The 12630-nt window shown below is 40.8% G+C and overlaps 1 protein-coding gene across 5 annotated transcripts in view; it reads left to right on the top strand.

Annotated features, from left to right (window-relative positions):
- LOC122077530 (DExH-box ATP-dependent RNA helicase DExH14) overlaps positions 1-12630 on the top strand; it is a 139045-nt gene that overhangs the window by 31863 nt on the left and 94552 nt on the right. For all 5 annotated transcript variants that reach the window (XM_042643497.1, XM_042643505.1, XM_042643512.1 and 2 more), the window contains 3 exons: positions 10683-10757; positions 10871-11002; positions 11203-11268. In XM_042643497.1, coding sequence (XP_042499431.1) covers positions 10683-10757; positions 10871-11002; positions 11203-11268 — 273 coding nt within the window. The remainder of the gene's footprint in view (positions 1-10682; positions 10758-10870; positions 11003-11202; positions 11269-12630) is intronic.

The following is a 12630-nucleotide window of genomic DNA, read 5'->3' as shown; positions in this document are numbered from 1 at the left end:
TTGTGCAGAGCAGATAAAAATCTCCAATCTCCTCCTCACATGTAGCATTATACGGGAACAAATAATTCCAATAATCAGCATCCCGAATAAACTCTTAACCAAGAGTATAAAATAATGTCTAATCTCCCCCTCGCGGCAGCAAGGCTGAACATACAATCTCCAGTAACCATGGCATGCCAATGCTAGTGCCAACAACATTATCGATCCCAAAGATGTGATTTTGGGCCCACCAAAGCAATAATATGGCACACACACACATATATATATATATATATATATATACCCCATAAAAAATTTGTAATTACATCAAGCAATCCTCAATTGATGCGGAACCTGGGTCAAAATGCCCAATTGGGTTTGATATAGACCCATCCAAGTTCATGATAGGCAATAACAACGGGCAACGGCAGAACCGTAATTAATCAAAATGCCCAAGATTAAATGGAAAATTTGTAAATCCCTCAATCTCACAGGGAGTGGCAGTACCGTAAATAGGTTGAAGTCTGTGAGAGAATGGCAGGAGAATTGAAGTTGCAATGGAGAATGACATTCTTGTAATTAATTTCAAGTTCCAAAGTGAGATGGCAATTAAAATCACAATCCAAGGCCAAAGGATATTCCTGGAATGGAAAAACACTAAATGGCAGGGTGTAAATAAGAGTGCAATGGAGGGGTTATCAGAATGTGAAATCAACCATAAAGCAATTATGACAAGATGGGAAAGACTTGATGACTTACCCATTCTATGGGACTAGGAGAGGGGTATTTCCGTATTTGTGGGAAACCAACTGAAAAATAGGCAATATTGGAAATCAATCCCACATTAAACCACACTACCAGAGGCAAGGATGAAGCCATTTGATAAACCTATGAGATAAGGGCAAACATGGAAGGGAGAATAAATGAAGGATACTTTGGAATTAAGGATTAAAGGAGGGGTAAATATGGAAATCAACAATAGTATTAGAGGTAAAGACAAAACAACCAGCCAACCCACTCTGAAATATCGTGGATATCTGCTTCACGCAACCAGCAACATAACCATGTTTGCAAGGTTGTCTTCAACCTCATTCGTGAACAGAACCAGCGGACATGGGACGATTCAGATCGAGAGAACTTCTTCAGTTGGCCTATATTTGGCCTGAAATTTCAGATGAAGCTTGGAAACCAAAGGGACTCTTGATTCTGACACACTCATGCCTCCAAATAGCAAGCACAAAGGAGTTTTCGGTACCTGCAACTCAGATCTGGCGCATGAACAGAACCAGCAGTGAATCTTGATTCAACTCTCACAGTAAAGACAACACTTGGAGTCAAGCTTTTAGGATTTAACTTGCTTAGAGGCCAGCTTTCTTTGACCTGATCCAAAAGGTAAACAGAGATCTGTCGGAGGAATTCCAAACCAACATCAAGGCTGCTGCTGAAGTTCGATTTGCAGCGAAGTTATATACTGCAATATCAATGACAACAGTTGCAGTCGGCCCTTGATTCAGACCAGAAAAAGGTAAAAATCACAAAGAAACAGAAGGGACGGCGATCGATTTCAATCCTATGGGAATAAAAATCAAAAGAGATGCCGACAGCCCTTGCAGGGTTTCCCAAAGTGGGGGTACAGCATAGGTGGCTGTACACCACAAACCAGAGAACCTTAGACGACCCTTAAAACAGATATCTTGGAGTAAATCAGTAGCTACTGGGAGTCTGGCTCTGATACCATGTAGAAAACCAAAGATCTGTAACTAATAACTTGAGAAACGAGAGATTAGGAAGAAGAGGAGAGACGGCAAGGGAGAGGAGCAGCCGATCTATTTAGCAATCTCCTTCCCATCGTATATTTATTATAAATAGATCCAACTACATCATAGGTGGAATAGGAAATACAATCCTAGTCTAACTCTAATTTAGGAAACTAGAGATCTACGAAGAAAGTTAATAAGATAATCATGCCACGATGGGGACACTCTCCTTATCGTGGACACATATTCCAACAATATTCCAACACATAGCTATTGGCCTTGAGGCCTGTTTACTTATGCACCATTCCGGAACTAAATTGATTTAAGCTGATGGCCGGGTCACTTGGATCTACCACCTTGGACTCACAAGATGTCCAAGTCAAGAGGAAAGGTTCCATGTAGTGTGGGAGGATGGGTGGAGTTGGCCACGACGCGCGTAGCGGGTCCTGCATGCAATTGAGGCGTTTCAGCACAACAGTGGCCACTGGAAATAGGTCGCCAGTGGTGTGCTGCCGGTGGTCTGCCTAGTTGCTGTATTTTTCAGCACTCAGTGCTCTTTTGCCAATCATTAGGGGGTTCCCCAGGGATTTGTGTAAGGTCTTCCCGACTCATTTTACCATGTATGGGGGGGTACGAGCGGGGAGGTGTTAGGTCACTCACCATCCATTTAGATTTGGAGGGTTTGAACCCTTTCCAGTTCGACTGACAAGCCCTGCATTGGCAAGTAGGGTCATCCCTTCTTTCGTGACAGTAGATTGCTGCAATCCACAAATCATTGGTGCTGACGACATCCGGCGTGAGATCTATCATAAAAGTTCAAATTTGACCGGATTAGGGCATGTGCATAACGGAATAACTCACAAAAATCCTCCAGTAGAGCAACAAAGTTACAGCAGCAAGCTGGAACAGATCGGGATGAAACAGTGTTTTCAGCATTGAAGAGGGAGATGGCTGTGGCTTCCAAACCAGGCCTCAGATGGCCTTGGTTCTTTGGTCGAAGGTCGCCCCTGGTATGCTCAGAATAACCCTAAAAGGGTTTGAAGAATGGCTGGCTGAAAGAGTTCTGGCCAATATCGATCTGGCCCAAACCCTGACTGTTGGCTGATTTCGATCCTGGTTCTTGTTGGTTCTGTGATCTGATCTTCCAGAAGACATTTGATCTCCAATCAGCTTGTAATATACACTTAAAGCACTCTTTCACAATAATCAAATGGCAGTAATAAAAGAAGGATAGTTGTGGGTGAGATAATGGCTATCTCAGCCTGGGCGCCTCACATATCTCAGCTATTTGTTCATCCTTTCTCCGGAGATGGAAGCAAGCATAGTGTCACAACCCGCACAACATAGGCCCACTGGCCTAGCTCACCAAGCCCATGGACTTAGGCCATTGGGCTAAGTAAGGTCCAAGTTCTAGAGTTTTCTACAATGTGGTAGTAACTAGATATTTTATAAGAAGATATTTGTGGTAGATATTTGTTGAAGATATTTTGTAGGAAGGAGGTGGGAAGTTTCTAGTACACTTGACTAGAACTTTCCCTACACCGTTGGATAGGAGACACTTGTACAAATCCTAGGCATACTTTGTAAGGATGGGTGCCTATAAATAGGTGTTGCCTCATTTGGCAAAGGCACTCACCAACCAACCAACCAACCAAGCACCAAGCAAGAGAGTCTTACGCTTTGTATTCAAGTTCTTTAGTATAATAAGTTCTTTTCTCGTAAACACTCTCTTGTGTTCACTATTTCTCTTCTCAAGTCCTTATGGAATATAGGAAGGCTGACTTAGTACTAGTGTGGGAGTGCTAAGTGCCGTTATGGTTGCTTAGGGAGAGGTCTAAGGCCGTGACAATAGGCTGCAAAATTCTTCATTAATCAATTGTGTCAAACTGTTACAGCAATTGCTCTTTGATGGAGTGCTAGAAATTACAAATAAGAAAGTGGTTCCAGAGTTAGAAACTAAGTTAAAATAGAAACTAACATAGAATAGCAACTAAACTCTAACTTGTGACTTAAGAAAATACAAAAAAGCAACTTATAGGGACTTTCTAAAAGGCACTTACAAAGCACCTTTGACCAGTCAAACAATGAGACAAAAATCACAGCCGTATTTGGAGAACGGCAGGCCACAAGGGAGATATTTCTGGACAGCTGTGGACAGCTGTAAAGACTAGATTGATGGGCACTTTGACGGACTTCTAGAAGTCCAAAACTGGAAGCAAATTTACTTTAATTAAGGGGTATCCCATGCTGGCCGATGGGCTGTTGATGTGGCCGGCATAGGGCCAAAAAAGGTGGGGACCAGCTAGGCTCGAACCAGCCCAACGCTAGCCTGGTCTTGCTGGCTGGTCTTCTTCTTCCTCTTGTGATAATGAAGACCATGATGGGGATATACATCACCTGTAATCTCAATTGAAGGTTCTTTAAAGGCATAAAACCTTTTTATTTAGATTGAACTTCTATGTTGGCTCCAATCTTACACTCGTGAGAAAAACCAAGGTTTGAGATTGTTCTCTCTTGAATAAGCTCTATATTTACGTTGGCAGAATATCCTGGTGGGGAGAAAGTCAGGTGCATAGTTGTCACAGCATCTAGGCGACCCGAGGTGTTTGAGGGGGCCTGGATGCAAGGTGAAACCAACAAGGCACATGCCCAGGCGACCAAGGTGACTAAGGCGCCTGGATGCCAAAGCATCGCCTAAGCGACTGACAGCTATGGTCAGGTGGGTATTTTCTCTCTAGGACCTATTGGTGATCTAAATATTTTCTGAAGGAAGGTAATACAAGTGTTGAAATCATGCCAATAAGCAACCTGTATGCACAGTATACCGTACAAATGTGATCATTCCACATTTGGAGCTTCCTACGAAAATAAGCCATTCCTTAAATATTGTGAAAACCCACACCCCCATTCACAAGATCATCCCAACTCCCTAAATCCCGAAAGTGTTAACTCCCCCTAAAATCTGGTACCACAAATGACCAACCTGAGACAATCAACTTTGTCTTGTAACCCTGAGCACCGATTCTTTCTTCTACTTGAAGATTATAGTGTTTCTTTCCCTCCACAAACACCAGAAAACAGTGAAAGGGATCATCTTCTTTCATGCTACAGCTCTTACTTCAAGTGGACCTCACACTATTACTTCCTTAAAAGGGCGTACCCACTGCACGAGGCTCCTGCCACTGCGGGGTCTATGGAGGGTCATGACGTACGCAGCCTTACCCCCTCTTTGCTGAGAGGCTGTTTCTGGACTGAAACCCACGACCACTAGGCCTAGGTCACAATGGAGCAATCTTACTGTTGCGATGAGGTCTGCCCTCTTGCACTGTTTACTTCCTTACTGATAATAAATATGTATATGAATGCCAAGCTAATTCATCCATCAAGTTGGTCTGTAATAACTAACACTCCAAAGGAGGTGATTCACATTTTCTTCCACCTGATTACAGAACCTGCAAACATTTGATAATCTCCATCCTCTTCTAATGAAACTCAATTCTCAATATCTTCTCAAGGCAAGTAATCCACATAAAGATTTCAACATTGTGATTCCAAATATATCTCTTGAAACCCTCATCATTATGAAGCATCTTGTAATGAGACTACACTGAATACCTTCCGACCAGGTTGGCAGTATAAAGTTGCTGACCTCTAACTGTGACAGTTGTATGAATGAAGGAGATCTGCCCCGCCTTTAGCCATTGTTGGGACTTGGGAGAGGTATGTCCTTCAACCAGCCGGAACTAGTTGCCCTAGTTTACTCGAGTGGGTGTGGGTCTGCAAGAGGTCAACAGAGGGACTGATGATCATTTTGAGGAGGATCTAGTTAATGCAGGTGCTGGAAAGAGTTCCGAGATCAGAACGGATGCTGATTTTAATAGCACAAGGGATACAAATTGCAGTCCAAATGGTGCTTAATTGATTAAGGAGAAGAAGAAGCCCTTAGTAGAAGGGGAGAAAGAAGGCAATTTTGGGAGTTTTTATTCTTTTCAAGTAAGAGTTGGAGGCTATGACTTGGGTGGGTGGGTTTTGACGCTCAAGAAGAAGATTACATGGAAATTCAGAAGGGGGAACAATAACACAAGCAATAATAGACACACACATGCACATAAGAAAAGGATATCCAAACCCTTTGGCATCGTCGACAAGAGAAGGCAGACTGCAGACCATGTAGCAGGGTATTTTTGGGTGGATGTGGATATGCTTTCCTCATTGCTTCAGAAGACAGGAGGAAGGGAACAGGATGCTCTATGAGGAAGTCAAAGTTTTGATATCAAAGTAAGTTTACATTGGTATTTTAAGAAATCTGTTCCTTCAGGTACAGAAACTTAAAAAACATACACCTTAAGGCTGATTTCCAATCTGAGAGTTCGGAAGGTATGTTGACATTGTTTCAACACCAGGAAGGGTGATGGAGGCTAATCCCAAAGCAGAAAATCCAGCAAGAGAATAAAGAGCAGAAATAGGAGAAAATTATGACTCTGGACTGACATATCAGAACAAGCTATAAACCTGGTTGATTGGTCTGCTCTAGTAGAAGAATAGGCAGATTTGGATATGCAGAATGTCGTACTGCTACTAGGAAGCCAATAGCGGAATTAGAACAGCCATATGATCAGAATGTTTAGGAAACAGATTCAGGATTTCAGAGAGAATGAAGTCAGAAACTACCAAGTGAAATTTGAAGTAAAACAGACCAGTAACTAGAGAGTACTGAAGAAGAATGCAATCCAAAAATTGATCTAAAACATGGGTACCACAGAGGAATTGCGAGCGTCAAGCTCTTGGCTCATAGAACTGGACCATGTTCCTTAAACATCACGCTCTTGCCTCATTCTTGTGCTCAGTAGTTCACCTCAACGCATAACCCCCTGTTGGAAGGGTTGCAGTCCAACGGTAACGCAATCCGTACTAAATCTATAACACATCAAGGGTCTTATCATGTTTTAAATAAAATAACATCCATACACTTTCTCCATAGTAAAATAAATCATGCTTCAAAACATGTATAGTATTTGAAAAACATACTCTTGAAGAAACGAAAAACAACAAATGCTAAACATCATGCCGTTCCAAATTATGCTGTTTCATGAAAATAATTGAAAATGAGTTTTATATGAAAACAGTACATTGGTTCCATGGGGTCGCACTCACCTTGATGTTGCTCCAAATATCGGTTCTTTTTATTGCTCAAAGTAGAACAATCGTGATGTAGAGGGACTCTCCTATAGTTGCTGTCCACGTGGGCTATGTTTGACTCACTGGGACCTAGGTTGGGACTGGAATTGATGGAGGCAGCACAATACGATGATAAACATGGAGATTAGAAACAGAAGACAATGCAACAACAACACATCTTAGCCTTATCCCAACTAAATGGGGTTGGCTACATGGATATGAGAGATCTAAAAAAAAAAAAAAAAAAAAAAAAAAAAAAGAGAGGTTTCGGGCATCCCACTCACGAACAGTCGACAACCTGGATCTTAGCCCTCCAGGTAGCTCTGTTAGATACCATACTTGGGTGAAGACTTAACTTTTGCATCTCTTCTTACTACCTCCTCAGTGGTCATTTTTGGCCTGCCCATAGTCCTTTTCGCCTCATCCATCTGCATCTGGTCACTCCACCGTACTGGTGCATCCAAAGGCCTCCTTTGGTGACATGGGGAGAAGAACATGACAGCGTATTGTTAGTTCAACTACAAGTCAAATCAGGTAATTCTTCCTCAGTTCATTCGGCCATAAAAAAAATCAGCAAAATTTTAATGACAGAAAATTATCTTTGAAAACAGCAGTAACAGGGTATTATAATTAATTCAGCAAGGCAGTAATGAGGGGGAGGGAATAGGGAAACCAGAAAGAGATGGGAGGCGAGGGAAGAAATAGATGAGGGATTAATACCTTACCTAGTACCCAGATCAGAGGAGAGAAAGAAGAAACAGAGCTCACCCTGGGGGACAGAGAACCTGCTTCACGTTAGAACATAATGAGGAAGGAGAAAGGGAGATGCACACAGCTCAAGATGGTCTTTTTTTTTTTTTCCAAAAATTAAATTTAGTCGTGGCCCTTGGCCTTACATAAAAAAAAAAAAAAAAAAAAATACCAACTAGGAAATTATAACCCAACTGAAAAATAGTCTCCTAATTTAACCCAACAACTTGGGGCAAATAAAAGAGCATTATTCAGTTTCCTAAATTGACTCAAAGTCTTGGAAAAACAAATAAAAAGACTAAATATCTAAAATAAATAACTAATAGATCTCCCATCTTGCCCCAGCTATTTAGTGGGGTCCATGATTGGTTGGCCAATCAGAGCGAAAGGAGAGAGGGGTGAGGCTAGCGGTAGTCTCCTCTTTCTTCCTTCTTCTCTTCTAGTTTTCTCCCACGAAAGTGTCTTCCAGCCATAGTGAAAGTGGCTGGTTTTTTGCGGCAGCGCCTTTGGTACACACGGATGTCCCCATCAAGTTGCTATACCCTTCCTATACAATTCCGTCAAAATTCTGCCTTATCCTATTCTGTGTACTGACAGAGAAAATAGAAAATAAATATTTCTGGAACTCCAAACGAGTTGAAACCAGATCTTATTGAAACCTAACTCATGGATATAAATCTTATACGAAAATCAAATCAGAAAAACATTCCTAGATTAGGTATCCATTCCCCCCCAAAACTGTGTTCAGACTCTAAGATTCTGTCCAACAAATTTAAAACCCTAAATTTATCCATTTTCCCGACTCAAATCGCGTCCAACTTTTTATGAATTTACAAGATTCATAAAAGTTGTTACAGTACAAAAATCAGGTAATAACTCGAAGTCTTTGTCCCTCCGTCACCACCCTCATTCTCGTGTACAAAAAATTGCCCAGCCAGTGACCTATCCGAGTACATGAAATTTTTGATATATCAATCTAACTCTGAATTTATTGAAATTTTCAGGAGGCCATCTAAACACTTATAAGTACTCTTAATATTATTTCAGACAATACAATAATCCCTAACTATGGTCAACATTATAAACAATCTCGGACTGCTGTACTGTCTAACCCAGAAAATATAATCAACTTGGAAAAATCCTATTTTCTCTCTCATCACCTCACAATCCAAATTTGTATACCTTTAAGCCATAGTCTTTCTCCAAGTAGCACATTAAAAAAAAAAATTAAATCATAGATTAGAACATCTTAGTATCTTACCTCGAAAATCGTACGGAACCTTTCTAAAAATGACGAATCCTTGATTTCTTTTCTTCTTTTTCTTCCTCCCTTCTTCTTTTCTCTTCTTTTCTCTTTCTCTTTTCCCTTTTCTGATTTCTCTCCACGATTTGGGGGGTAGAGATATTTCTCTCTCACACACATTTTTGAGTAGGTAGGAATCTCTCCCCACCGACCATCTTATCTTTCTCTCTTCAGTCCATGATTTAGGTAACTACCCAAATCATCCCACTCTCACTCTCCTTCCATATCTTTCTCTCCCTCTTTCCTTCTTTTTGTCTCTCTCTCTCTCTCTCTCTCTCTCACTCCTTTCTTTCTTAGATTTCATTCCTATTTTCTCTCCCCAAAAGTGAGAGCACCCCCTTCTTGCCTATTCCTAACTTGTAGGATCTTCTAGATTCTCTCTAACTCCCTCTCTTTCTTTCTTTGTCTTAACTTAGGACGACACCTTCTCTCTGCATCCTATTTCTTCTCTACCTCTTTTCCTTTTCCTTTTCCTTTTCCTTTTTTACTTTCCTCTTCTATTCTATCTCCTACTTTATCTCATGTACTCCATGCAACTCTCCCTTCCTTTCCTTAATTTATTTATTATTATTTATTTTTTGGTAGTTAACAAATGGCGTGCACAAAACAATTTAAAATAAAAGAATATTAATCCAATTTGACACACATGGGAATTGAACCTTAGACCTCTTAATCAATTGAGTTCCAACCACTAAGCTAGGTGTTCACTTATTTACTAGATCTACAAGAATATATTTATATATATATATATATATATAACTCACACAAAATGTGAAAAGTTCAAATTAGCCCTACTTTTTGGGTACGGATATTACATTTCCTGTCCGCGGGTTCAGCCTATGCTAGCACGCCCTCTCTATCTCTCTCTCTCTCTCTCTCTCTCTCTCTCTCTAAGAAATGACTTCTCTGCCCCCTATTGATTGAACCGATAGGGGGTTCATTAGCTCTGTCCTGCCCGTTTACCCTCTGCTTCCAGGCAGGAAAACAAAAAAATTGGCTTACCCGTTGCACAAGGCTCCCACCACTGTGGGATTTGGGTTGGGTTCTAATGTATGCAGCCTTACCCCCGCTTCGTAGAGAGGCTGTTTCCTGACTCGAACCTGCGACCACTAGGTCGTAAAGGAGCAACCTTACGCATAGCCTCCTGTTTCAGATTATAATAAATGGCATGCAGTTCCTTACTGGCTGTTAATGTAAGCTTATGCACATGGCCCAATCATTTTGAGCCACTTGGAGGTTTCATCTTTGCAAATTAGTAGTTGTATCGGTTGCACATCCAAATTAGCAACCTTGTGGCTCACTATGTTAGTATGTTTGAGGTTTTACCTTGTATTTTCAACAGTTGGAAATCTCAGCAATCAACCAGTTTTCTAGAGCTTTATGCCTCCATGTGAAAAAATGTGCTGGGGATGAAAATTACCAGATAGTTGATGACATGGCATGCCGAAAAAATTTAAGGTGCCTGCAAAGCTGTGAGATGGCAGATAGTAGGGAAGTCAGTATAGTCTTATCTTGTTCTGGAATTCAAAAGTAGATTTTCTATTATTATTATTATTGTTGTTGTATTTTGTTGCAGCTCCTGTTGCTTCTGTTGTGGGATTATGGTAAATTTTATGATATGCTATTGTTACTTTATCCAGAAAGGAGAAACTGTATTTGAAGTCCTGACATGGTTTGACATCCTGCAACTATATTAATGATTTAATATGTTGCAGATTGAATTTTCCCAAAAGGAGGGTGAGCTGGAATTATTTAGCACTGAAACACATCCACAGTTTCAACTTGTCAAGGTGGGTTCTCCATTCCTTTTTTTTTTTTCCAATCTTTTAGTTGTATTTTTTCTTTCTTTTAAATAATCTCATCGTTGTCTTTATTGATGGACTGCAATTCCAAAAAAGTGTAGAAGGAAGTGCAGAAATCCAGGAACAAAGAAGTAGTTGAATTTTTTGAATCTGGGGTTGGTATTCACCACGCAGGGATGTTGCGTGGTGACAGAGGCTTGACCGAGCGCCTTTTCTCTGGTGGTCTCCTGAAGGTAGAACTTTGCACTTTTTCTTTTTGGAAGGGGGTTGCTATATCATTTCTGTGGTTTTCCCGTTTTTCTCTATTGATATATTTCCTTATATATTGAGTGAGTAATAGTTACAACCCTGCCTTCTTGTATACATACCCTAAGTGGCTTCCAGTCTCTTTGTTCAACATTTAGTTTATTCTTCTATTACTTCACTGCTTCAGGTTCTTGTTTGCACAGCAACTTTGGCATGGGGAGTAAATCTACCAGCCCACACTGTCGTCATAAAGGTTTGGGAAACTCTTTCTGATTATTCCTTTTTACTTATGCATGTGGACAAATTGGCTGGACAATTTTTAATGCTGTCCAGGGTTCTAGAAAAGATTCTAGAAACAAGAGCTACAATTATACCAGGATCTATGTAGAATATATAGAACAGAGCTGGGACAAATACTGGATGGGGCAAAAGTAGAATAAGGAAGACGACCAAATGTAGCAATCTGAAAACTGAACCAGAAATAGGGGTTCCACCTGGTATGGAATCAATAGAAATAAGAAGTAAGAAAAATACGTATTGGCTGATACGATACGGTGCTTTAAAACTTGGTGTGCTTCTCACAAACATGCATAGATCAGTGAGTTTCACACAGAGCATATGCTATGACTGGACTGGTGAATGAAAGATAAATAAGCTTGCCCACCAGTATCTGATACCCATAATGATGCAGTTGCTCTAGCCTGGCTAGACAAACATGACCCACAAAAGGACTTGAAGAATCACACCAAAAACCAAGAAACTAATTGTTGTGAGGAGAGTTTTTTTTTTTTTTTTGGGGTGGTGGGGTTGGGGGGTGCAGTGAAGGCTCAGAGGAGCACAATATGGTCATTGCTGGAGGAGGGGCAGGTCTTGCTGCGTCTACGGTATACCTGGGCACTTGGGGAGCTTTCTATTTATTAGAGTTGGATATGTAGGAGATAGTAGGCTAGTTAATTTTGAACTCTATTTTTTTTTTTTTTTTTTCAGTTTTGGAGTCTAGTTAGGAGTCTTAGTTTTACATTTTCAAATATGAGCATTCCTTGTAACCGATGGATAGAATTGAAAATATAAAGTTGAATTTGGTTTTCTCAAAGTTAGTGTGTTGATGTGATTTCTCTCTCCCCTGCAGTTTTGAGATCCCTCTCAGATTTCCCCTTCTTCCCTAACCGTCTCTTCACCACATAGTTGTCAGAGTTTTGCCTAGGCACAGGTTAGGCAACGAGGTGGTTCCTGATGGTCATGGTAACTGTGCAACTGTGTGCTATGTTGTTCTAGGTATCAAGACCCACATATGAAGAAGTCTATAGTGGTAGCCCATCACTATTGCAATGCCGTAGCAGCAGCAGTTGTGCTACCATGCTATTACCACTGGAAAAGAGTGAAGAAGACAACAGAAAGAAGTTACAGCACCAGCAGCTATAGCTGCAGCCACCATTACCCTTCCCTTAGAATTTTCTAAAGCTAGGAGCATCTTTCCCTTATCATCTCTCAATACACCTCTCTGCCTTCATATGTTCTTGTGAGGAGGAGGATGCTCTTTCATTGACCTTTGCTGCTACTGTGGCATTTGGGTCCGTCGTCTATCGATGTACTGAATCACGGTGAAATCCATTGC

Source organism: Macadamia integrifolia, chromosome 1 (genome assembly GCF_013358625.1).
Source record: "Macadamia integrifolia cultivar HAES 741 chromosome 1, SCU_Mint_v3, whole genome shotgun sequence".
In the NCBI taxonomy this organism is placed as follows: domain Eukaryota; kingdom Viridiplantae; phylum Streptophyta; class Magnoliopsida; order Proteales; family Proteaceae; genus Macadamia; species Macadamia integrifolia.
The sequence above is the reverse complement of the archived record's forward strand: the minus strand, read 5'-3'. Positions and strand labels throughout refer to the sequence as shown.